A 27,740-nucleotide genomic window follows, 5' to 3' on the forward strand; every position below is an offset into this window, starting at 1 on the left:
GGGCTCCATATTTGGCCATATCTAAACAGACATGGGAGACCACATCTGGTCATACCTGGCCATATCTGGCCCAGATAAAATTTTATGAAGCCTATCTGGATTTTGATATGGCCATATCTGGCTGGTGTCAGACATTTTCATAGGGGAGCACCTGGCAAAGACATTTCTTCAAGATGTATATGATGAATTTATATAACAAAGCACCTCTGTGGTTTTTATGTCATGTCTCCTCTAGGAGGCATTGTTATAGATCGCAGTGCCGTGAATATGGCAAGGAATAAAATGGATAGAACTCTCTTGAAACCTCTAAAATAAAAAAAAAATATTACAACAATCGAACTTTTTTTGAAATACAGCAGTTAAATTTTTCACTTTGAATTAAACCTATCTAATATATTAAAATGTATTCAATACTCTTCAGTATTTACCCTTCTGGTGTGCTCTTCAACCAGATTCACTCCCCCTAAAAACTAATTTCTAGTCACGCCACTGATTGATCTTAGTTATTTGCACGGGGACTAAAGAAATTACACATAGATTTTCAGTATTAGCGCCACATCTACAGTGTAATCTGACCTGCCAATGGAGACTGCTTTAAAAACCTGAAAATCAAGTTGGATGAAATCCTATCTGTGTGTGCCACAGTGTGCTGGCGCCGCCCAAGCTGTCAATAAGACCAAGGTCTACAAGTAACTGGTAGGTGTGTGAGGAGGAGATGGTAGTGAGGTAAACATCGTCCGGACACTATCTTCATTGTGAGTAATGATGATAAACTGTTAAGTACCATCTTTAGTGAGTTGCCTAAATAAATACTCATATAGTTTATCTACTCAAGGTAGTTGTTCATTTTAGAAAAACTTCTTGTGCTTATTAATGTTATTCGTTAAGTTGAGTGTTAAGAAAATTCTTGTGTTAGTTGCGAAAAATCAGTGGGAAATTGGTTTTCATTTTCTGCTTTATATGCTTTATAGAAGTCACCAGGTTTTAATATAAAAGACATTTTTATTTCTTCTACAATTTAATTTATTTTAAAATAAAACAAATAAAATAATTTTATTATTAATAAAATTATTACAATACTTTTATTAATAATAAAATTATTACAATAATTTTATTAATAATAAAATTATTACAATAAACAATAATTTTATTAATAATAAAATTAACTTATTTATTTTTCTCATTTTTTATATAATTTTTATTTTATTTTTTTCTTGTAGGTTTCGATGTACTAATTAAAAATGTTTGATTGTGTACTGTATTCGGTAGAACTTTGGTTTATTCATACTATAATTAAGCAAGGGATATTGGAACTTATTAGATTGTAGTTTCACTTGTTTACTTACAACTTACATGTTTAATAATTCACCCTATTTTATTTAACAAGTAAGATTCTCTCCACGTTCCAGAAAGTTTTATAGGAGAGAGAACATTAGCTCTTGTTTCATACAATGAGTTCAAAATAAGAGTAATTAATAGTAAAGTCCACTCATTTAAATTTTTATTTCACCATTAACAACTTCAATTAAATTTCAGTTCACATATGAAACATTTAGATTTATTCTTTGGTTGTATTAGTTACACAGTTGATAAATCATTCATACAGACATGGTGTTGTGAGGTCCACAGGATTATTTCAGTTAGTTCCGAGGTCCGATGCTAGGACTGTATCACGTAACTTTGATTTTGATCATTCAAATATTTATCAAATATTTATCGCTGAACCTCTTACTCTACATAGGGCAGTCGAGGGCTTACTTTTTCTGTGCCTCAGTTTGTAGCATTGAATATCTCTTGTGGAACTAATACAATCAAAGATTAATTAGAATGAGGACTACAAACTTTAGAAACACCAAATTTAGAAAATACTGTGATCTAAAAATTAAATTTCGGTAACTTTACTATAAAACCTGTATCTGGTGTTTAAATTTTTAAATTTCATTAATTTTTAATTCATTCATAATAAATATTTCTGTATTATACTGCTTTAAAATATAGTAAATTTCCTTAAAACGTGTAGTTGATTTTTAAATCTAGTTCCATATGACATTCCAGTATGTATTGGAAATCATTGGGGCAACTTACTATACATATATAAACAATGTATAAACAAGGTGGTATGCTACACCACGAGTCATAACAGTCTTCACTGAGGTTGCATGCAAAATTTCAAATCAATAGCTCATTTCATTCTCACTTCCTGTGTACAGATAGTCAAAAGCTACAATCATTCCAAAAAGAGGTTCACATGAAAATTACACATCATAGAACTCATTCTTGTAAAAATTAAGAATATGAAATCTTATTCATATGAAAGAGATTGATATGAGATTACATATGAAATCTTTCTTGACACATCTTGCCAGACAATACTGTTACATTTTTGTTTATTAAATTAAGATTCATAGCATTCATTAATAATAAAAGTCTACACGCCAAGTCACTAAAATGATTTGTGTTGGGATGGTTAGGAAACATGTGTTAATACGTCAAATGTTTGAATCTGTTTTGGGTGTAATGAGTTTGTTTACGAATTTATTTATTCTGATATTTTCTCGTTGCTACCATGGTTACCCATAAGTCCAATGTAAGAATATTTGCTAACACTCAGCCAAATCCCTTGTAGTACATCATCTAACTCAGTGTTCCTCATTTATAAATGGAGCTTCTTGAACCATGGCTATCATCTGACCAAGCATCTGCTTTTTTCATCTCAGATAATTTCTTACCAATGTCTCTCTCTTATTAGAAAACTTGCATACTTTGTCAAAAAAATATTGTACACACATTTTTGTTTGTTTTCTGTCTGTCAAGTGTATTTCAAAATTTGGGATTAAAAGCAGTCCTAACTTTACATACATGTTTAAATAGTCAAAATAATTTTCAAAATGAATTAATCATTGTATTAATTTTTTCAGAAAATGAAGATCTGAATAACAAAATTTATCGGGAATTATTCTACTCCAGAGCTAGTTTTATCAAATTTAAACTGTAATATGAGCCAAAACAATTAATCTTGTCAAATTGAGTAAAAATAATAGACTTTCAGTCCACCTATGTATGAAAAAAGCAGTGGCATATTGCAGAGTCATTAACCTTAATTTATATCTTATCATATCACTTGTAGCAACAGAGATAAATGTTTAGTGTTAGTGATCACACTAACACAGTGTTACATACCAAGGTGTCACCTAGTCCTGTGTATTACTAACATTTTGGATACGCAATTCAAACTGTCAAGTAATTTCATTTTCCAACTGATTGATTTGGCAAATTGTTGAATTGAAGGTTCAATTCAAGGAAACTGTAAGTATAATACATTCCTGAAACTGTACCATATTACAATTTTTAACGTTAGTTTTTTGTGCATAAACTATAATAATAATAATAATAACAATAATAATAATAATCTCTTTATTGCATTTTTTTTAACAATTTTTACATCCTATCGCAATCGTCAATAGTTTAAGTCAATTTACAACGATTTCATCTACACATTCACACAACCTCATACTCACAATTCTTACAATCATTCAGGTCACAATCGCATTGACATCAGATCCAGCAATCTCAAATATCCCAGCGGCTTGACATGAATTCATCAACAGAGTAGAAAGCCTTGGACTCCAAAAGGAGTTTGAGACGCGTTTTAAATTGACTTTGATTATTGGAAATTTTGATTTCTTCAGGGAGCCTGTTGATTAATCTGACACCAACTTCTTGCGGTAGATTTTGCGCTAATGTCAATCTGCGTTGATGAGTTCGAAAGTTGTCCCTGCCTCTAGTTTTATATTGATGAACGTTCCTGCCACGAATCAAGGTGCACCTTGATCTGCAGTACATGATCACCTAAAAAATATAGAGGCAAGGCAAAGTCAGCAATCTCAACTCCCTGAAAGATTCCCTACACGACTCTATAATTCAAATTTTTAATGATTCTGACAGCTTTTTTCTGGAGTCTAAGACGCGCTCCATTTTGTTTTTTGCACAACTTTCCCAAAATTTTATCCCATACGCAAAATGAGCATGGATTAGGCCATAGTAGGCTATTTTTAAAACTTCTGGGGAACAAAATTTTGCTAGATTGCGCAGAGCATATATAACTGAGGTAACTCTAGCACAGACCCTGTCAACATGATCGCTCCAGGCCAGTCCTTTGTCTAGAATCATTCCCAAAAACTTTGTGGAGTTATTTTTTCGAGAAGGTCGTCATGTATAAATAAGGCCGGACGCACCACTCGATCACGCTGACGCAGGCCAACTATAAACTATAAGCTATAAATTATAAGCCTACTGTTAAACAGTGGCAAAAATGTTCTGCAAGATTTGGGATGTCTTGTTCTATGTCATCAATGCTCTTTAACTTTCCTAAATTGTATCCTAGCTGTTCATTAAACACTGGTACTGGTCAAGAACGTAGCCAGGAAAACATTGGGAGGGGGGTCCAGACAAAGGATATTTTGTGGACACAGATGAGGGCCCCATTTTGTTCCTTAAAAGGTTCTCGACCCGTTTCTTTGTTGAGAACGATCTTTCAGCAGTATGCCTACATGTCAGTAATACTGAATTATTTAAATAATAATAATTGTTTACAAAAAAATTAATTGGAACAATTTTTAAATTTGGGGGAGACCTGACCTTTTGGACTCCCTCGCTGGCTACGTCCTTGGCACTGGTGTGGAGTGCTGTAACATAACAAGGTTGTTACACGTGCTAGTACACGTAATTTACTAAAGCAACAATTGATAGTATAATTAAATCATTAGCGATCCGTGCGAGCACTGGAGTGTTAATTGGGACTCTAATTATTATGACGTCCATTACTAGCGCGTGACAATGAACTTCTTCTTAATAAAAAGTCTTTTATCCTACAAGTAGTATATAGACTACTCTTGACTAAGCTCTTAATTATTTATTGAAGTTGCAGTGTATAGAGTTGAGACCCGAGTGAAGTTATGTGCATAGCTATAATATTTTGTTACATTATTATCACTCAGTACCATAGACGTATACAGGGGGGTGTTTAAGGGGTTGTAACTCCCCACCCCATTGATACAAATATTCAAGGTAGATTTTATAGTGCGTTAAACTGAAAGTTTACTCTTAATCGAACGATAATAGCTCAGTTTTATTTGAATTTGTATTGATATTATTTTCATAACAGCTGACCTGTAGTAAAACACTCATGCTTCGTAATTTTTCGAAATGACGAGTCCGTCTGCGACTCGTGGAGTTTGACAAAAAATAGTATAATGTAGACCTCACTTCCCGCGCTTGTGGCGAGAGAGACAGCGAGCAATGGCCATGACCGCCTATCAGTCATCTCCTTGAACGGCTAATCTGTTGTAGTTCTCATAGCTTTTGTTGTCTAGTTAGTTTAGCTTTTGCTAGTCATATGTTCTTGACTTTTGTCGTTAATGAATACCGATAGTGGTAGTACTAACAAGAATAGAATATAAGTACAATTAGATTGCGGATTTTACCATTTAGAAATATTATAAATCTTACAAATGATTAAATTTATTTGCTGTTATTATTACACTTCTCCGGTATTGTTTCAACACAAATTGTGTAACGCGTTTACAAAATTAGATGCTTATCAAAACGTGTTTTATACTTGACTTACCTATAAAAATAAAATGCTGAACTTTCAATGTTTTTGTGATGAACTTCTGACACATTTTAGGTTATGGAATAACCTATTTAATTTGTTTAAAACATATTTTAATTAAATGTTTAACGAAAACTCCATATCGTGATCATTTAAATAATATCTGACTTGAAGTTGCTTTAGTAGGCTAAATAACGTGTAATAGCATATGTTACAAACTTTTTATGTTACAGTACTCCACACGAGTAGCACAAGAACGTATCCAGCAAAGGGGTCCGAGGGGTCCGAACCCCCCCCCAAATTTCAATATTTTCAGTAACTTTTTTAATAAACGATTATTACTATTTAAATAGTTCAGTATTACTGACATGCACTGTTGAAAAATCTTCTCAACAAAAGTACGGGTCAAGAACTATTAAGGAACAAAATGGGGCCTTACTCTTTGTCCTGTACGTAAAAATATCAGTTGTCTATACCCCCCCCCCCCAAATGTTTTTCTTGGCTACGTTCTTGATAGTTAGTACAGTCAAAGACTTGCCAAGTCTTACAAAAGTTAGTAATTTACAAATACGTTATCAAGCACAACGTACCGGGAGTGACTCTTGTAAAAAGCATAGGCCCGAGAATTCAAATTCTTGATGAGGCTTCGATTGCTACGATTGGGTTATTTAGGATGAAGCTCTAGCCATTAACCCTTGCTGGTTACGTCCTTGCTAAGTAGTTAAAATCAATGTTACCACCTAAAGCACACAAATATAATTTTTCGTTCTATAATTCTGATTTGTATACTATCGAAAGTAATATAAATTGTGATTTAAATGCTGTTCAATAGTGGTTCAAGATGTGTTTAAATGTTGAGAAACCCAATTATGCCAATTATAGCTTAAAAAGGGACTGTAACTTTAGCGAATGCATAAGTTTAAAATATATTGCTTAGTCAAAGAAACATAATTTGTAGTTTTCTGTCAGAAAATCCACTAAAAAATAATACTGAAGGTTAATACTAGATCAAGAACTGAACTAGAGGATTAATGTTTCATATTTAAATAACAATTAAATAATGCTCTGAGACTTTATTTTTTGAGAGAAATTTGAATTGACGGTATTTGAGAACGCTTTATTTTTTTAATGTTCAAAGTATAGTTGAATACAGTATAGTCTTTTAGAGTAGAACACATATATCTAACATGAATGTTATAAATAATAGCAAGATAATTTTTAAGCCTAATCTCGAAATCCTCAAAAAGAAAACATTGACATACGTTATTCCTACATTTTAAAATTTTACCCCTAAGCGTGCCAACATAACGTGTGAAATACTTTCGCGAGGGCCACAGGACATATCTCTATACAGCAAATTATTTTCGTTCGCCCTGCTTTCGATATTACGTGAGTATTACGCAAAAGTCAGCAGACAGACAGACACGGGCAGGCAATTAAGTGTCCGCTCGTCCTAACAGGGGTTTGGGCATAGAAAAATATTTATTAAATCAAAATGTAGGTATTTTGGACTTATTTTTATATAGCACTTGAAAAAAGCTCTCATACTTTTCGGAGCACCAAAGTTATAGATTGAGAACGACACTGAGTTAAGCTCTACATCTATGGTTGTGAGTTTGGCAACGCAGAGTATCTCTCAGTGGTTGAGGCCAACGACTGGATGGAGGGGCCGTGGCAACCTGTCTGCTCTGCCACTCTCTCGTTTTTTTAGTAATAAAACGAAAATTCGGGTCCAGAAAGGCTGGTTTCTTTCTCTGGTTATTTTGCTACTATATCAACTCTTTGTACAATACTGCAATTGTATGTGTGTCATTAGTGATATAGTTTAAAGTAAATTATTAATAGATTTAACAATACGATTCTATTTTATTAAAAGGATTGATCCCCTCATAAGTTGGCAGTAGAAATTAAAGAATGTTTAATTAATTGAAATTGCATCCTTAAAATGTTATTTAAATTAACCTCAAGATAACCTCAATTATCTAAACCGATTTTGATACTTATGGAAATGTCTATTGACCCATAAATGTATTATGTGAGTAAAATGCTCCTGTAATAGAAATACGTTTTAGTCAGTTCTTAAATGTTAGTGTTGTGATTTATTGCGTATATCTTCATGAAGTTTATTCAACAATTCCAGATTGAGAAGAAAGGTTTGAAACTTGTTTAGTCTATTTTAGTCAACAATCTCTTCTGTAACAGAATAAAATTTCGAATAAAGGATCTGTAACAATGAATTAATTGAACGAGATGAAGTCAATCTTATTTAATGAGTATTTTCTTATACTATCAACACGTTAAAACCTCAAAACATTTTTTCTACGTACGTAGTTGTCAGCCTCATAAGAAACGTTATATGTGTATTTACATGATGTGTATTTAACTAAACAAAATTTAATCATAACATTAACAAAAAAATTAAGTTGATATCACAAATCAAGGCCTAAGCTAAATTTTGACGTCTACTCGCGAATCAAATAGTACATATTTGAGTTTGATAGTTGACCACAAACTAACTAATAAAACTACAATAACGAGAGTTAAATTAAAATTTAGCTTGTTTATTTCTGCGTGTCTATACATTAAACGGTTTTCTAACAAAAACTTCCAGTTTTTGTACCGATATAGACGAAAAATACCGGATTTTGACGACTTTCAACCAAACTCCAACAATTTTGATCCGATTAAGACCCAATGCCTATACAAGATAAATTATACATGTACTGTAATTGTAATTGTGCTAGGTAAATTTAAGAATAGTATGAAAATAGTTGTTATTAAACTACCATCTTAACTTTTATTTTTGACCGAGTGGTCCACAAACTTCGGCAATGGTCACATTATGGAGCCTGTTCATTATATTGAGCTTGTAATTTTGTAAATCACAAATTCAAATATTCATTTTTTTAAACAGATTAAATTGAGCGATTTTGTTGATTCGCCGTAACCAGTAACTGATCGTTTTAACACGCAATCGCCAGACTGCCCAGGGCGGCGTTACAACGAATGACAACGAACTAACACTGTGCAGAACTGGTCAGAGTTCGGTAACTCACTCACTACTGTGATAACTGATCACATTGGGAGTCCATTCTGTACCGATATCTCGCCTGTACAGAGAGTACAAGTTACCGCAAACCGAAAGTACCCGGTACAGGTTGCTGTTATAGATACTGTACACTCTTACCGCCGTTCCTGGTAAAAAGTACTGACTGGTTTAGCAGTAGCAGTAACTGGAACATGTAACCCAGCAGGGATCACTTCTGGCTGGTTTATACCTTCCAGTTGAACCTACCACTGGGCACAGCAAAAACCGACGTGTCATTAAATCTGGGCAACCTTATGAATGTCCAGGAGCGGCACATCACTAACCGCAAATGTCGAGATTCTGGGGTGCAAGGGCGGTTCGATAGGTCTAGTCTACTGTAGGAGATGACTGTTGGAGTTGGTGGTGTTCGTTCCCTAATCTCAGAGGTTCTTGCTAGCCTCAACAAGGGTGTGCTACCCCCTGCCTGCTTTGACTGGAGAGGTTGGTTCAGAGCTGGCCTCCCCTTCTCCCGGGGAGACATGACTTTGAGATTAGTGCCCTAAATTCTTCCTCATGGATCTCGATAGGAGGCGGCCCCTACTCCCTAACCTTACCCATCCAGAATATCGTGTCACTCTGGAAGAAACGCAAAGGTCCTTATAGGACTAGGTGCCATTTATAAGCTTCTTGCCCTAAGAGAAACAAACAAACAAAACAAAAAACAAAAACAAAAAAACTGGAATATGTACCTGTACCAGTTTAGGAGCACTCTGTAACGAATCTAAATCAGGACGGTTACATTTTGTACTCGGTTACTAAAGTATACAGGTAAAAGCCAGTAGAAATAGTAAGAACTAACCTCACTTTCGTGGTTCTAGGGTGGCAGTGAAAATCAAATATTTAGGGTTTTGAAAGAATGATATTATTACAAGTGCAGTGACGTGTATTTCGTAAATTTAAATAGTTACAAGGTTTCAGTTTATGTATTTGATTGTGATTTATTTCAAAGTTTCAACATAAATGTTATTTTTTTAGAAAATAGACTATTAGGTGATCGATTATTTTGAAATATATAGCTCTTGGGGGGGGGGGGGGGCGGTCCCGTTCGTCCCCACCCCGTTGGTGCGTTCCTGTCTAAGCTATGTTGAAAATTTTAAGTATCTACGTTTTCACAAAGTTTGTGTAAAATCAATAACAAAATTTGTACTTATCATACAGACGAGACAGTGAACTAATAAAAACCTTATAAAAATGTATTAAGTTTTTACAGATCCAAAATAATACTATACACACATCCGTAGTCTGTTCTCGTAATATGTGCTCGGACTGTTAACTTGGTTTGCAATCAAAGTTTCTCTCAGAAATATATTACAGAACATATCTGTTGAACATATTAACCATAATTCAAGAATCTCTGCCACATTCAAAATTGCCATAAAATTATGTAGTCATTAATCACTGACTTCGACCGATGTGCTAGCCCTATCAACTAGTAGCGAGTATTACTTAAGTCTAAAAGTTCTCATGACCTTCTAGACGGTTCTTGTTGGTATTTCCGGCCATTCTTTTGTGTCACTAAATTATAAACTATCCGTATCCTCTATCAGACTAAATAAGTGTTCTAACTGAAGGGAATCGTTCCATTATAGAAGCCGCCACAAACGTACGTCATGTAATCAGTGTACATGTATGGAACATTCATTACTCAGCAAAACTACCGGTGTAAGAACTGTTCATAATAGCAAATCAAGGACATTTGTGAAATAGATTTTATAATTTATAAACTGTCATCTCCTATATATGGACAGTAGTTCCCATATTAATTACAGAACACTTACATGCAACTGGTTTCCACCGTTTCAATGGAATAGTTCCGTGTCTAATAGAAGACAACGGAATGAAATGAATTGGAATTGCTGTGGTCAGTGGCGTAACTAGAGCTTGCCTTTGGGGGGATGTACCCGATTGGAGAGCACACCAAACTGGGGGTATGGAATAAATCATAATTTGAATATACTAGGTAGACCCAATGAAAATTAAAATATTCCACTGTGTATTTAAAATAAGTTGCACTTTTATAAGTAGCCTATATCTTTAAAGATTTTTAGGGATTTGGGAGTGGATCTCTAACCTTTATTCCACCACACTGGTCTAAAATATTTTAAGTGCTACTGAATTCATTGAACCTATTCTATAAGATATCAAACAATATTTCCAAAACACTTCGATATGTTTCAGTGATACTTTTAAAAAGTGTTTCATCCTCCACTTCAAAGCTTTCACACTACTCTCGAAAATGGATCAGGAGATTGGTATATGTTGTACTGATCATCACTTATCACAGGAGTGTTCGGTAGGCTACACAAGATATGAATATGGTGTCCCAGTAAATTGAGTGTGAAGCTGCGAGTAACTACTGGTATATTAGCTTTAGTAAACAAAAATCAACAGACGAAAGATAACAAATATTATCTTAAATAATTGAATGAACTTCAGAATTATTTGAAAATGGGGATATAATACAAATTTTAATACGTACCACTCTTTTTTGAAATTGTTCAAATGGACTTTCTGTTTCAATATAAATAAAGATATTTTTAAAGAAAAAAATATATTTTGTGAGAAAACCTCCATTGGCGTGGTAAATTCATCCAATTTGCTGATGTGAATGAACGAAATCATTCAATACCTTGTCCGTGTTTTGTTCCATCTCCCTTCTTTCATCTCGTGTTGTTCGTTTGTTTGCCGATCTTTGGTTTAGCAATATACGAGGTCCGGTGATGCCAAACATGTACTTTGAGTATTAAAAATCTGAAAATATATTTCCAGATATACCAGAGAGATATAAGTCACTTTAGAATCATACCCCATACGTGGCAGCTAGCCAACGTGTATTAAGAACGTCTGTCCTCAAAATCAGATGTTTACTTCACCAACAAGCTGCCCCCTTTGGATAAAGAATGCCGCAACACCCAAGGTGCTCAAAACTCATTTGAAACGCTTTTTAGCGTCAGAAGCTTTTTATAATGTTGCCAAATGTTTGGTACTATGCGAGATCGCCCAATTAGGAGATTGATTTCAGCGATGTAGGTGGAAATTTTTAAAATAGATGAAAGTTGCATGAATTGTTTGTTTGAGTGTGATTCTGATGTGGTGGAGTGTGCAAAAATTTAGCTCTGATACTTTGATTTTTGACGGTTGTTATGCATGTGAATCATGTTTCTGAGATAAATACTGGTTGATTGATATTGAGGCCAAACTGTAGTAGTTCCGCATATGGTCCACCATCAACATCCAGTTCCTCATATGGGGTTTTACAGTTGCACTATAAATGGTTTTCTAAATCGCGGATTACACCAATAACATGATAGAACTAACTCTTTAGATATTGAGCTAGTGTACATCATGTGTATTGCCATTTGGTGAATAAGTAACGAGAGGATGACGTCATGGAGAGCACTATTGGAGTTTGCCTCTTAACCCAGTCTAATTATTTATTACGTATTACAATACGTGTTTGTGTCATTTAAATTAATATAATACTATTTAAATTATATTGATCTTTGAAATGGTCATATCCATATTCCTTAGTTTTTAACCCTTTGAGTGCCGCAGTGTCGCTAATTTAATACTCATCGCAACGTACGAAAAATGCACAAAGTGTCGGCGTCGCTAATTTTGACGTTTAGTATTTCAATAATATTTTATATAGTGAAACTTGGTATCAAAATGTTTATCTAACAGTAAACGATATTTCATTATTCTTATAAAAATTTAATCAAATATGCCGTTTTTGAGCTATTACAGTTTGAAACATTTGTATGGCCTCCATTTTGAATCTTGGTATGATATATTTTTGAAAATTATTCTCTGAACAGGTCCTTATTATACTAACCAATTTGCAAAGTTTAGACGTTGTATATTAATTCAATTCAAAGATATCATTATTTTCTAACAGACATGCGGAAAATTAAGCTAGATAGGACTACACTCTTTATATGACACTTCTACTCAATTTGTCCTGATATACCAAATGGTGAAGACTTATAGAGTAATTTATGGACAAACTTGATACAGGTTATCTACAACACAAACGATGGAAGTAAACAAGTGTTTTAAAAGGAGATTCTGATATTGGCACCGCTTTGAAGTTTGATCAATAACCCGAAAAACATATTTACAATCTGGATTACATTGACTGGTTCCACTTAGACGACAGCATATATAAATAGGAGCAGGAAGTATTGGTGGGGAGGGGAGTCCTTGGCGTAGACAACCTGTCAAAGAGGCACTGTTATCTGTTAGTGTTTAAAACCATGCAGTAACATTTAATGTTTTACAGGGGCTTAAATAAGGGTAGGTTTTTTTTTATTTTGAAAGGACTTTTTTTAGTTTAACGAAATGTTACGATCCTTATTTCTTTCACATACAATATTACTCTCTGGTAGCACAACTTCAACGCAGAAGACGTCAACTGGCGGAGACCAGCTCGGTCGGGTAACAAGCACCACGGAGTTTCAGAATAAGTCCGCTGGAGATCGCTTCAAAGGCGGAGCGCCTTACAGCGGAGGGCTAAGGTACTACGGTGTGTAAGTACGCTGTACCTGGCTGACTCGGGCAGTCTCCGCTACACCGTATGACGCGCGAAGGTGCACGTATGTCCTAGCCGTATTTGGGGGGTACGCTGCTTTAGCACCCCCTGGAATAAGAACCCCATCAGGCTTTGCCCCTTCAGGGGGGTGATAATTCAGCGCATGGACATGGTCGATGCTCTGAATTAACACCCCCCTGTTCAAAGGGGTGCTTATTCAGCGTATGGACATGCCCCAACCACTGAATTCAACCCCCTACCATGCAATCAGAAATACAAGCAGATTTGTCTTTAAGAGATTTAATTTAACAGTAAATAGTTTTTACCTGGATATTTGTGACGTTGTCACGTATAAGCTACTATCTACGATTGTGTTGAAATTTCGGATTAAAGATGAAATAATTTGTTTCTCCAATATGCCTCCTTTCTCTTCAAAATTACCATACAACTTATTATTAAATAATAAGTGCTCCGAATAGCAGGCCTTAGGATTCCTCCCACTCATTGTCCTACTTTTGTAAAACTTTTCACTCGTGACTTTGTGAATTAATTCAATCATATCCATAATTTATTCTACTTCAGTTAATTCTTTCAATTAATATATTCATAAAATTAATTATCGCACTTATTAAGATAATAAGAATATAAACCTACAAATGACGTCAGTAGCGAGAGGGTGCTATGTCCAGGGGGTGGTAATTCAGGCGCACCATATTTGGTACTTATTTTGTTTGCCTATACACGCTTCTGCCTGCACTAGCCGAGTCATTAACGATACGATCAGTAAATGAAATTCCGTACTTAAACTGCCAATAACAATATTATTTTACATACAAAATATAGCAAGAAAATAAATCAGTAGACGAATAGAGTTCAATTGTATTACTAGTAACGAGGAGTTTGAATGAAGTTTTATTTTATCGTTTCTTTTCGAGGCCGCTGAGTCGCTTGACGTACGTTGGCACCAGCGTTCCTTATTTTCGTGCTTGAATTAAACAAGCAACTGTCGTTTGAAGGAACGTTTAGGTAGAGGGACATTCGTCCTAAAAATGCTAATGCCATCCCTTTATGTCCGTTTGTTTCCGAGTTTCCGATGATCCGTTGATCATCGGTGCTGTATTTGCTTCGGCATTTGTTTTTACATTGACTTGGGTCCGAACTTGGAAACTACATCTTCCTTCCTAACCCTGGACTGTTTTGCCCCTCTCGACTGTTCTATCCGGTGTCAGGGTTATATAGCATAATAAAACTGTCCCTACACAAATTTAACCGTTATAATACGGCACATTTCATGCGGGTGGGAAGAACGTCAGTGTATATTGAGGGTATATTGAGGGGTATATTGAACTCTAAGAAAGTAATCCGTTTATTGGTCCCTAAAGATATTACACTATAGGTTTAATATGTTAGAAGTAATAATCATTCCAATACTTTTCCTTTCTATCAAGTACTGCACTGTTTGTGTATACAGTACTTACAATATTACACATTACCAATTGTTCAAAGACATTTAGAGGTACAGCATTGTGTAGTACATATACGAGTTGAGAGTAGTTAGGATCCGACGGTACGTTCAGGTAGATATATTGATATTAGCTGTACTGTACGCATATACTGTAGATATACTCTTAAGTACATGTAGATAGTCCACAATATTAATATTTCTATTTTTAAATAAGATTAATAATAGAAAAACAAATTATTTTTCAATAAACTTAGTTTTTTTTCTAATACAACAGTTGAGGGGATTCGGCACTGGAGTAAGTAATTTTTTACTCTAAGAACTAGTAATTATATTTATATTTTTTTAAGTTGTAAGGAAATAATTAAGAGAAATTAATTTTAAAATTCTTTTTGTTGGGTAAAAATATTTGAAATATTTTTTTGGAATTTGATATTAAAAAAACATACTTACCTACTCATTGTAAAAAAAATATTTTTCAATCAAAATTAAGGTTATTAAGATTATTTGTAAATTAGTGCACCTTCATTGACAAGATGTAAAATATAAGGGAAGTTGTTTTAATGGGCTATGAATTTAATATAAAAAAATCCTTTTCCAAACTAAAATTCGATTTCGCCATCTAAATTTGACGTCTTTTAGAAGACGTCGTGGACGTATGTCCGTGTAATCTAACAATAGTCTATATTTCAGACCAGGGTATGTATTATTCACTTTACGCGTTGATGTGAAATTGCCTTTATTCACAAGGTCATTATTATTAAAGCTTATATTTTAAGGTTTTATATATGATTATTTTAATTTTGAACTTTGATATAACTACTATATTGCTTATCACTTTCTGTTAGATAAATTACTACATATATCACTCATTCCATGCCAGAATTGTGTTATAAATGCGTTTTCTGCAAATCAAACCATCAATTATAAACTCATTGGCAACGGTGTGCAGCATTTCATTATAAGTTGCAATTAACTTTCGATCAGCTGAGTGTATTATCGTCAACAATCAGAGTGGATAGCCTTGAAACCCGTGTAAGGTTTGTTATGATGTTTATATAATCTAATATATGTTGAGACCAGTTTGTAATATCAAAATTTTCCATTAGTCATAAGTAATAGGCCTGGACCCAAGAGTTGATTTTCGTACCATAAGCACATAACATTGTGTTTTGTAAAATTGATAGAACAGTTCTCCTGAGAAGGAAATTGATCATTATGTGCTCTACTTTTGTTGGTATCTAAAAGAGATCAAATCAAATCAGCTTTATTGCAGCGACAATATTACAATGTATAGCAAACGTCACAAATTTTAATCTAAAATTTCTTACATTCATACCACAAAATTCTCATTTACACATACAATTTTACACTTATGCACCTTTCATCCTTCGCCAATATATCCCACTTTAAACAGCAGAATCAGTCGTGTAATTGGGCGGTCTCCCAGTTAAATGCTAAAAACTCCCCTGCATTATAAAATGCTTGTGACACCAAGAGATGTTTAAGGCGCCTTTTGAACGCCTTGGGCGTTAGGGAATTTTTTATTGAATTGGGCAGTCTGTTAATAAAATTAACACCTGCCTGTGAGGGCAGGTGTTCAAAAACCACTGTTCTGTGGCTTACAGTTCGTAGTAATTCTCTACCTCGTGTCTCATGCGTATGTATGTCCGGCCTCTGGTTAAGGCACACTTATACATACAAAACAAAGTGGTTTCTAAAATGTACAGACACGGGAGAGTTAACAGCTGTAATTCCTTAAAAGCTTGCCTGCACGACTCTCTGAATTTTATTTTTGCAATTATTCGAATAGCTTTTTTTTGGAGTTTGAATGCTCTCTGAAACTGAGAGCTTGCAAAAATATAAAATATAGCTTTTGCAAAATATAATTTTAGCAAGATACACTCAAGAGCCTGCTTGGAGAAACGACCTTGAATTTGATCCAATAAGAATAATGTCAAATGCTATTACGCCCTTATTTTAGGTCTTAGAATTACAAGTGTCTCATTTTTCAAGATATAACTAATACACACACCCAAACGCTGAATTGTTTTTCCGGTCGTGAAAGTGTTTGAATTTTAACATTCTTCTTATGTGGATAAAGTTAAGATGGACGCCAATACATTTGGCTCAGACTCATAAATAATTGAAGTGACAGCCAAATAGCCAATCGTATTATGATTGGCTGGCGCTGATTTATAGCTTATTTAAATTTATTTACTTATCCGACGATTGTTTTTAACAGTGCTAATCCAAAAATGTATGATCTGCAAAAAGTAATAGTTGGACATTATACGATTAGGTGAGGACGGATGTTTTAGAACCAATGAATGAAAATGTAGATATCCCTTCAATTGTTAGTGAACACAAAAGAAGAATTCTTTTTGGTAAACATATTTTGGGCCATACAGTCAGATTGTAAGATTGATTTAGGTTTACGCGTGGATGGTTTCATGGTTTAATTAAACTTATTGAAGATGAGTGGCCCAATAGCGTAGCAAGGAAAAGATTTAGGGAAAGACAACTGATATTTTCCCAAAGTTGGCAGAAAGTAAGGCCTCATTTTGTTCCTTAAGCAGTTCCTAACCCGTATCTGTGTTGAGAACGATCTTTCAACAGTACATGTCAGTAATACTGAATTATTTAAATAATAATTCAGACTGAATAAGTCAGAACTTATCTCAGACTGTCAAGCTGTCGCTAATGAGTTTCAATCTTTTTTTCGTTAATGCAGTTGAAAACCTAATGAACGAATCTGACTGTTTTGATGGCTTTGATTATCATATGTACACCCAATGTTTTCCTGCTAAGTTTTCGGATAATTCATTTTTTTTTGCTATCCCTACTAGTTCTGAAGAAGTTCTAGCTGTTATCAACAGTTTAAAGTCTAACAAGTCTCCTGGTATTGATGGTATTTCAGCGCATGTAATGAAAAAAATGGGTCATATCTTGTCTCCTGTGTTGGCATTTCTAATTAACCTTAGTTTCGAAACTGGTATCTTTCCTATCTCTTTAAAAAAAACTGCACTAGTTGTCCCACTTCACAAGAAAGGTTCCAATAAAGATCTCAATAACTATCGACCGATTTCTCTTTTATCTGTTGTCTCTAAAATAATGGAAAAGATTATGAAAATCAGGTTGGTTCAGTTTTTTAGATTCTAATAAGTTTTTTTGTGCAAATCAATTTGGGTTTATGGGCAAAAAAATCTACTGAAGATGCTCTCTTTAAAGTTCTGTTCAGACGTTTTATGAAGGAATTAACAGTGGTAAATTGGTCAGTGGAATATTTATTGATATAACTAAGGCATTTGATGCCGTGGATCACAAAATTTTACTAGACTATCTTTGGGTAGCTGGAGTTAGAGGTATCCCTTATGAATGGTTTTAAGAGCTATCTAACAAACCGATCTCAATGTGTAAGATTTCTGAACTCCGTCAGTTCAACTCTCCCGATTAAATTTGGAGTACCACAAGGGTCTGTTTTGGGTCCAATACTATTTTTAGTCTATATTAATAGCTTGTGTAATGGAAATCTATCGGGTTTCCCTAACTTGTTTTGCAGATGACACTGCCCTTTGCTATTCCACTATAAATAGTCAAATAGTGTATAGCGTAATGCAAGAAGACCTTGACAAATTGAAAACGTGGTTTGCTAGAAATAGGATGGTCTTGAGCGTAAAGACGAAGTTTATGAATTTTTCTCTAAGAAATAGAAAAGACATACAACAAGATATATTTTTTAAATGCAAGCAATGCTTAATTTTCGGGAGAAAATCCATGTCAGGGTTGCGTTAAAATTAAGAGGGTGGAACAAATAAAGTATCTGGGGGTTATTCTGGATGAAAGGTGTAATTGGAGGGAACACATTTTGAATGTAAAAAACTATTTAAAACAATTCATTGAGGAAGTTTTATTTTCTTCAGTATTTATGTCCAATATCTGTCTTGAAAACTATTTACTATTCTATAATTAACTCTAAATTACAATATGGTATTTCATGTTGGGGAGGAGCCTATTATTCTATTATTCGACCTATTATTATAAATCAAAACAAGATCATTAGGGTTATTGTCAGGGCTAATCGGCGTGATTCTTCTTTTCCTCTTTATATTCAGCTTGGAATACTTCCGCTTTAGATATTTGTACATTTATAGGGTACTCAGGATATTTTTCTCAAGAGGCGGCCACACACACTGGGAAATGTAAATGTTCACTCGATTAGGTTACAAATTTTAAACCGAGTAACTATTCCCTTTTCCTAAATTAGAAGTCTACAAGCGTTTTTATACATTCATAGCTCCGAAGCTCTATAACAAATTACCTTTCGATGTGTCCTCGTCGAAAACATTGGGTACATTCATACGAAGTTTGAAATGCTGGCTTTTTACAATTGTTGATGTAGAGCGACTCATAAATTAGATATTTGTTGAAGACTTGTTTTATTGTATGAGTGTGTAATGGTTACATCTTTATCTATTTTGTCTGAGTATCTTTGTAGTGTGTTTTGTATGTGTGTTATATGTTTTCAGTAATGTATGTGTTTGTAAATTTATGTTTATGTGTGTGTATTTGTATGTATGTGTGAATGTGTATAAATGTATATGTATCTGTATGTGTGTATGTGTATGTGTGTGGATTTATGTATATGTATGTATGTGTAATGTGAATTTATGTAGTAATTTTATTTTTTATATGTTGTGGTAATGTAATGTATTGAATTTCATTATGAAATACAACTTAATTTTGTGCTTTGTTTTAAATATTGGTATGGTTTATTCATTACTCTAATTATGTATATCTTACTCTGAAAGAGGAGCTGCCAGGCCCATCTGCCTAAAATAATTAGTGATGGCAACCTCAACTCAGCTAATAGCTCAGAGGTGCCTATCCATTGTACTTTTATATACTTTTTGATGTAATTTTTGTGTGTGAACAAATTATTATTGTAATGTACTTTGGAAAATAAAGATTCTTGATTCTTGATTCTTGATTGATAATAATTATTTACTAAAAAAGTAATTGAAATTTTCAATTAAAAATTTGGGTGGTCCGGACCCCTTGGATCCCCTCGCTGGCTACCTCCTTGGAGTAACCGCATAATGTTGGAGCAAGTAATCTGTAACTTAAAACTGATATCTCCTGCTGAACATTTGCTCTTATTTTAGGTATTTTGAAGACAATGGGGTTTACTATAAAGATTCATTTATATACTTTAACCATTTTAAGAGGTGATTCGTTTATAAGAGGAAACTGCTGAACACCTGCTTTTGAGTGTCCTGCAACAGCAAGGAAGTGGTACGCCATCTTTAATTGTTTGGACAAGGGTGGCGAATTTCCCCAGGAGGACCTGATCGGTTGTTTTGGGCGGTTTGTAGAACTGCTGAAACCGTAGACTGGTCGGCCGTATGGCGTGCTTCCGGGGTGCGCAAAAGGCCCTTGAGGCTTAAGTACATGGCAATAGGCCGCCCCATAGAAGACGAAGAAGAAGAAATAGGGCAAATGTTACAACTTACACGAACAGCACATACAAGTTGGTTAGCTATTTCGTCTAATGTTAAGTAAACCTTTATGCAATTGATAGTTTGTAAATTAGGAATAATTAAAGTTACAGAGTTAGAATTTTGCTTGGCTGTCCCTAATACAAAACTAGCAGTTTTCCTCAGTTTTTCACTTAATTTTATTTTGAAAACCAGGCACACCATGAGCATATTCGTTTAAACATGTTCTGCAAACAAATATCTTTGCAACATTCTATATTTGACTGAATTGCTTCTACATTTCAGTAACACTTAAAATAAGACCGTTGTGGAAAAATCACAAGTCTAAAAGGAAACTAAAGTCGAAGTCCTTAGTTTTTCAGTTAACAGACTTAAAATGTAGTAAATGATGGAGTTGTACAGTAGTTGATTAATAAAAACAAAACCAGACAAAGAAAAGCCTTTGCACATGACATTTGGAAAGTGTAACTGATTGGCAGATGAATAACAAAAAATATTTACTATCACCTGTTTAAATGTGTATAAATCATTATACTCATTATTCTTGTTTTTTGCACGTGATGAAAAACACATTTACTATCTGCTGATTACGCTGCCTGTCCATAAATATAATGGATAATGGAGTGTTAAGACCATTAAGCTCGGAGGTTGCATAAACCGACAAGTTCTGAGAGCGCTCAAAAAAAAAAAAAAAAAAAATAAAAATAAAATAAAAAAATAAAAAAACTATCCGCATCATCGCAAAGACTTTCAAAGTCGTGGAGGCCAGTTTTTTAAAATTGTTTACAACTTTTGACAAGACAAGTCTCTACATTATTAAAAAAAACCTGATATTTTATGTCTTACATAACTTACACTCCAGCGATTCTAGAGGCAGTGATGTCTACCCGACTGAGGGCAAAAAACCCGTAGTACTTGAACACCTCACTTCACGGGCAAGTGTTTACTTCTAACTTGCCTCCAAAACGTATAAAAAACAAACCTACGCACAAGGCTGAAACTAGTTTTAAACCTGTTTTGAACCAAATGCATTTTATAATGTGAACGAGCATACCTATCTAGGAAACCACAAAATAAGAATAAATCAAAACCAGTTTATTGTTAAAATGCGTGGGACATAGTCAAACGTTGTATTACCAGAATACATTTTTAAAACCATTGATAAATTACACATTAATACTATATTATTAATAATACTCGTGCTTAAGAATAATTGAGAATACAAAATCTATCCTGGATCACAATCTATAAATTTAGTAGAAACTATATGTTCGAAATCAATTTCATCTGTAACCCACAATTTATTCTCTACGAGAAATTATTCAAGTTTTGATAAACAAACACTCAAACTTCGGCAATTCTTAAAACCGAAAGTCGGTAAATCATTAACCTTGTTGGACCTATATACAGAATTTACTTTATTTTATCCAAGCCTACTGTTTATGACGCGGAATGAAGTGTATGGATTTATTTCTTGTATTGTATAAATAAGTAGGCTATTGGTTTGCTAACAAATATCGGTTAGTATAATCAAAATATGAAACCTAGAGTCAATTTGAGATCTGAAGTCAAGTTGGATCTGAAGTTACTTTGTCCAAAATGACTTCTACCGCTTTATTTGCCCTGTAAACTACATATATGTTCTAAACTTGCTTTTGTAGGATTTCCAAACAGGTAGCGGTTCCATTTGGAATAACACGAACCTCACTATTTGCTCGGCTATCCTAAATTTTTAGTTTTTTAGTAGCTCTTTTTTGAATGGGCACCATTACACATAAATCTCTATTAAAAAATGTGCGTCAAATTTCATAACCATTGACTGCAAAAATTACTACCTGCATCAATTAAGTCCTACCTTTTATGAAAGAGCTGGATCTGAAACTTGAACCTGTGGATCTGATATTTTAAAACTCGATTGCGAATAAATACTATGATATCAATGATCAGTAGTCTACTGATGGCGAGAGAAAAGAAGAGACCTGGCCCGTATATCTCCAGGGCCGGCCGGATTTTTTTAGTACCGGCGCACAGCTGTGTACTAGTATGTTGCCGCGCGGTAATTTCAGGCGCTTCGCCCTACGGCCAACCCTGCGAATTGATTATCATAGCAATGGAACAATGAAACAATAATGGAATTACGAAACAAGGCGCGGCAACATACTAGTAGTAGCGCCTGCAAATTTCAGATAGGCCAGAATCCAGGTCTCTTCTTTTCTCTCGCGATCAGTACAATAGTAGTTCCTGAGAACAATTAATTGAGTTCGATTATTCAACCGATAATCGATTAATCCTATCCCTTATTCGATTATGCAAACATAAGCTTGAAAATCCCGACCAGAGAATGTGTTTAGTTGTTAACAATGTTGCTAACAAGTGTTTCAGAAGTAACAGATGACTAACGAAAAATGTGTTGAATTCGTTTAACAATGACCAAACAGCCAACCAAAATTCTATTTTACCGTTATTTGGGGATTTCAGCATCCTCATCCGCTATTAATTGGTAAAATGTAAAAACAATTGATCTTAATTTTAATACTGCTCAGTGATTTACTAGTTTAATTTCATAACTCATAACTCTTCTTTTAACCTACCTCAGATACGCAAGTTAACTCTGACACTAATATAGGTAATCGTTATCAGATGGGGGATCATTGAGAACTAGTCAAATGTGCTACAGAGCAAAAATATTGAAGGTTCGCCACTTCAACAGCCTGTTTAAAAAGAATTAAATCATTTTATTAAAATCTTCTTTATTCATATTTACAAACATTTCGGCTCAATTTTTAATCTAATCCTACATTTTTATAACCCAAGATATGCAAATATAGTTGGAATTAATACTATTCACCAACACAAATCATTTGCGACAACAAACAGTTTTTATCTAGCCAATATTTTATGTCGAAATTATTCTAATTGTTTTAGAAATTTCAAGCTGTTCGATTCTACCTCTTTTGAGATTTTTAAGAAAAATGTCAAGGAGATTTTTATTCTTGTCAGCAGTGAGGAAGCCGAGTCACTTATCACTGTTGACTAACTGACAACTGACTGACGGGATTGTCCCCAACCCCCTCCTCTCTAAACTAAAGATAGAAAGATCCGTTCTGAAGAAAAAGTGCTCAGTCAACTTGTGTGTTGCTAGAAAACAGGAACTGTTTTTTTTTAATTCCACAGCAAAATAAGTGTGCTAAAGTGGGCAGCATTATTGGAAAATTATAAACTGTAATGACAAAAACATTTTATGCTACCCCTAGTTATAAAAACTTGTAAAAAATTTGTATTTACTGTAAACTTTTTTGAAATAAACCAAAAATATGATATTTTAGTTTAGGTTTTTTATTATTATACTCAGTGGCAAGTAATTGTACACTAATAAATTGAAAAAATAATGTAAAACGTTGCGTTTTATTGCAGTTTTTACCCAACACAATCGTTAATTTTAAAAAAAATTATCTTAACTATAAGCGACCTTTATGTGGATGTGTCCCATATATGAGACGATCCATATCTTGGTAACCGGAAGTTGGATCGTTAAAATTTTTTACATCAAAATTTATAAAAAAAAAATTAAAGAATTCATATACTAAAAATTAAATTTTTATCACCATGTTTGAAAATTATCCAGTGAAAGGGTTAAGTAACTATCCTATTTTTATTAACTTTTGTTCACTCAATATTTTTATTTGTTTTGTTTACTTTCTCTACAATATTTCTACAATATATCTTCATTTCAATATATGGCTTAAATTTCTGTGTGATTTCTGTGAAGCTTTTTTAATATTATTTAGCGTTAAATTATTTAATGTCAACTATTTTGAATTAATTGTATTACTTGAATATTATTGTATATCTTATTACCATTAGATATCCAAATGCTACATTTGTTTTCTTTTTCAATATAAAATATTTTCTTCTGTTTTTTTTTTCAGTAATTTGTGGAAATAAATGTGATTTGATTTCTTTTGATAAATTAAAGGTTAGAAATTTCAAATATGTATTAAATTTGTTATACTTATTGCTTTCAGGTAAAATGGCAGAAGAATGTCCAGCTTGGTTGGATGCGACTTTCCTGGCCTCAGCTCTGCAAGGTGAAGATGGAAGTCACGTGACTATCGACAAGTTCTCGGTCAGCCCGGCGGTAGCAGCAGGCAACAACTACATGAGTCATCTCTTCAGAGTCAGCGTCGAGTACTCTGTCGCAGGATCGGACATCCAGGTCAACTCGTTCATCGTTAAAGTGCCAATATCGAAAGGGGTCATCACCAAGCACTTGGATAAAGCTGATTTTTACGCCAAGGAGCCAAGAATATATAAGGAACTCTTGCCGAAATTCAGTAAAATAATCAATTACGAATTTGGACCGAGGTTGTTTCGTTGCCCTTTAAAAAACGGAATGGTCTTGAAAGACTTGCTGGAGGAAGGGTACGTCCTGTGTGACAAATTCAAACAGTTGGATTTTGCTCATTGTAAGATTGTTTACACGACATTGGCAAAGTTCCACGCGGCTTCTGTGGCGTGCAATCATGACGATCCCGAACTGACGAAACAACTCGGGATAAATATGAGATACACGAGTAGAAACGTGATGTATCTACCTTTCACGAAGTCTGCTCTTAAGTATTTCAAAAATGCTCTCGGCGAGATGGAAGGATGTGAACTTGCTACGGAGTTGGTATTGAGTAGAGCGGATCTTGTAGCAGAGTCAATAACGGATTTCTGCAAACCCAAGGCTAACGGCTTGAATGTACTAAACCACGGGGACGTGTGGATCAACAACTTATTATTCAAGAAATTGAACTCTGGAGAAGTGGTGGATGTCAAATTTATCGATTTTCAGGTATCTAGGTGGGGCTCACCGGTGCAAGATCTCCTCTTCTTTTTGTGGACCAGTGCAAATGAGGAAGTGAGAGAGTACAGACAGAAGGAACTGTTCACTCTCTACCGGCATACTCTCAACTCCAGCCTAGAGCAGCTGGGCTGTCTAGAGCGTCTGTCCGAGCAAGAGATGGAGGACGATCTTCGCGCAGCTGTCGACTTCGTGCTTCTCACCATCAGTGGGACTCTTCCGTTTGTCAGGAGTGGGAGTGATGGCGCAGTCACCATCGGAGACTTGTCAGCAGAGCAGATCAAAAGCTTTGACGTGTTGAAACACTTATACAGCAATAAAAGGTTCAGAGAAGTCCTTCCGAAAATTGTGCAACAGTTTCAAAAATGGATCGTCTCCTTAGTCCTCTAGAACTATGGCTATATCTATGGTGTATCATATGAGTTACATAGCTTTGATTGTATTAGGAAGACAAAAGATCTAATGCAATACTATGAATTGATCCATGGAAAAGGTGCTCGGACTGCCATCTGTGGAGTGAAAGGCTTAAGTAGTTCAGATGGTAAATGTTTTAACAGTAAGTTACGTTGCGCAGCTCTAGCGTTGTGCCTCAGAACTAACTGAAATGATCGCCCGGACCTCAGCGCACATTGTCCGTATAAATGGTTTATTTCCTGTGTAAACAGTAAAGTTCACCCAAATTACTGAATTCTTCAAAACCGCCATCATATTAATTGAAGATTTTGTGAAATGTATTATGCAACTACACATTTTTGTGTATGGTTTTATTGGTCGTTGGAAATAAACTGCAATTTTATGTTTGCAATTTCTACGAATTCATATATACCGACCGTCCTAATAAACTAAGCAATCTAATATCATAACTAATCTGTAATATAATGTCTATATTATGAAATAATTGTAAGTTACCTTTAGATTCTCATGAGTTCGATACTTAGGTTCTATAAAAACTCTTCAAACCCTGGCCGATTTAGATTTTAATAACAATGTGAAGCAGGTGTGATTAGTTAACTTTGAAACCTCCTCACAGTGTTACATATAAGTTCGATAATCAGGTTCTATAAAGATTTTTCAAGTCTATTCAGGTTTAGATTTTAAAAGAAGAATGTGAAAGCAGATATTATTAGTTAACTTTGAAACCTCTCTCATAGTGTGTATATACACATAGTATTATATATATATATATATATATATATATATATATATATATATATATGATACATAGTATTGTATATAAATAGTATGATATATACAATATTATGTAGATATTGTATATGTATATACAATACATTACAGGTTATTTGAACTAATATCATTATAGCCGAGATGTATTTAATATTTTTAGATATTATAATATCTGAAAATGCTCTAAATCTATAGATTAGAGCTCTCTTGTAGACCCTTTGCTCCATTCCCACCATTATGTCAATGGTCTCATGGAATATTAACCTAATTGCCAATTTAGAAACTTTAAATCAACAACAATAAATGTCTAAAACACACAATATTCTAAAAAAGACTAATTTTCTCAATAATTTGTTATCTGTTTTTTTTTTTTTTTTAATATTTTAATATTATTCAACTTTATGAACTAGTTTTAGATAAGTAGTATAATTTTAAATAGCACATAAACTTCTCTGTTAAGATACTCCTCTTTATATATTGATCTGTTTTTAACAAATGGAAGTATTAATATTTACATTTTAATATGTATAAAACGTTCTCCTTTTATGCAAAACATACAAGCAAACAAACGCACACACACACACACACACACACACACACACACACACACACACACACACACACACACACACACACACACACACACACACACACACACACACACACACACACACACACACACACACACACACACACACACACACAAGAGGAACTATAAAGTCTCCTTTTTCCATAGTTGTATGAATTGAATAGAATAATTTTAGAATACAGAACAAATATAAGAGCAAGACTAAAAAAGGTCATACTACTTAAGACTTTTTTAACCTTATATTGTATAATAGCCTAAGATCTATATATATATATATAATTGGAAATGATACATTTTATGTCCTTTTTGTATACGAGTATTAACAAAACAAAAGTGGATGTTGTATTTGTTTTTGTTTAGAAAAGTACAAATTAACAACTAGTTCTCTATTTATAATGTATTTTTATCTGAAATTCTGTATTATATTTGTAAATAAAAAGTAATTAAATGTGTGACATGTATCGATTTAATCAACCTGAAATTTTTGATACGACTCGTATTTATCATACTTTTTCAATATTAATTTTTATTTTTGGAAAATATAACTTATTTTTATAGCTACAGAAGCCTTTAAAAACAACGAACAAATCTATATATAACTTATAAAACAAACAATTAACTATCAACTATATACTATATTAGGAAATCCCAAAAACAAAACTCATTTGAAAACAAAACAGGAATTTATGAAATTAAATGCAACGACTGTGATCAGTTTTACATTACCAAACAAAAAGAAACATCAAAACACGATTTAAAGAACAGTTTTGCACATATACTCGTAAAAATGTGGGAGAACTAAAAATCTGCTATTACGAAACACTGAATTGAATCTGGACATATCTCTATTAAACTATTTTAATAGAGAATTATAAAAATAAGTTACACATACAACACACTTCAATGCTTTGGGAAACATTTTACATTAAC

General features: G+C 33.8%; 1 protein-coding gene across 2 annotated transcripts; it reads left to right on the plus strand.

Moving 5' to 3' along the window:
• Positions 1 to 364: 364 nt before the first annotated feature.
• LOC124362040 lies at positions 365 to 27,265 on the plus strand. 2 transcript variants are annotated; one of them, XM_046816195.1, is made up of 2 exons: positions 365 to 755; positions 24,216 to 27,265. In XM_046816195.1, the coding sequence occupies exon 2, from the start codon at positions 24,221 to 24,223 to the stop codon at positions 25,424 to 25,426; it is 1,206 nt and encodes a 401-aa protein (XP_046672151.1). In that variant the 5' UTR covers positions 365 to 755; positions 24,216 to 24,220; the 3' UTR covers positions 25,427 to 27,265. The 2 variants fall into 2 exon arrangements, with proteins under 2 accessions (XP_046672151.1, XP_046672152.1); XM_046816196.1 differs by lacking the exon at positions 365 to 755 and adding an exon at positions 760 to 835.
• Positions 27,266 to 27,740: the final 475 nt, after the last annotated feature.

The sequence above is a fragment of the Homalodisca vitripennis genome, chromosome 5, assembly GCF_021130785.1.
Source record: "Homalodisca vitripennis isolate AUS2020 chromosome 5, UT_GWSS_2.1, whole genome shotgun sequence".
In the NCBI taxonomy this organism is placed as follows: domain Eukaryota; kingdom Metazoa; phylum Arthropoda; class Insecta; order Hemiptera; family Cicadellidae; genus Homalodisca; species Homalodisca vitripennis.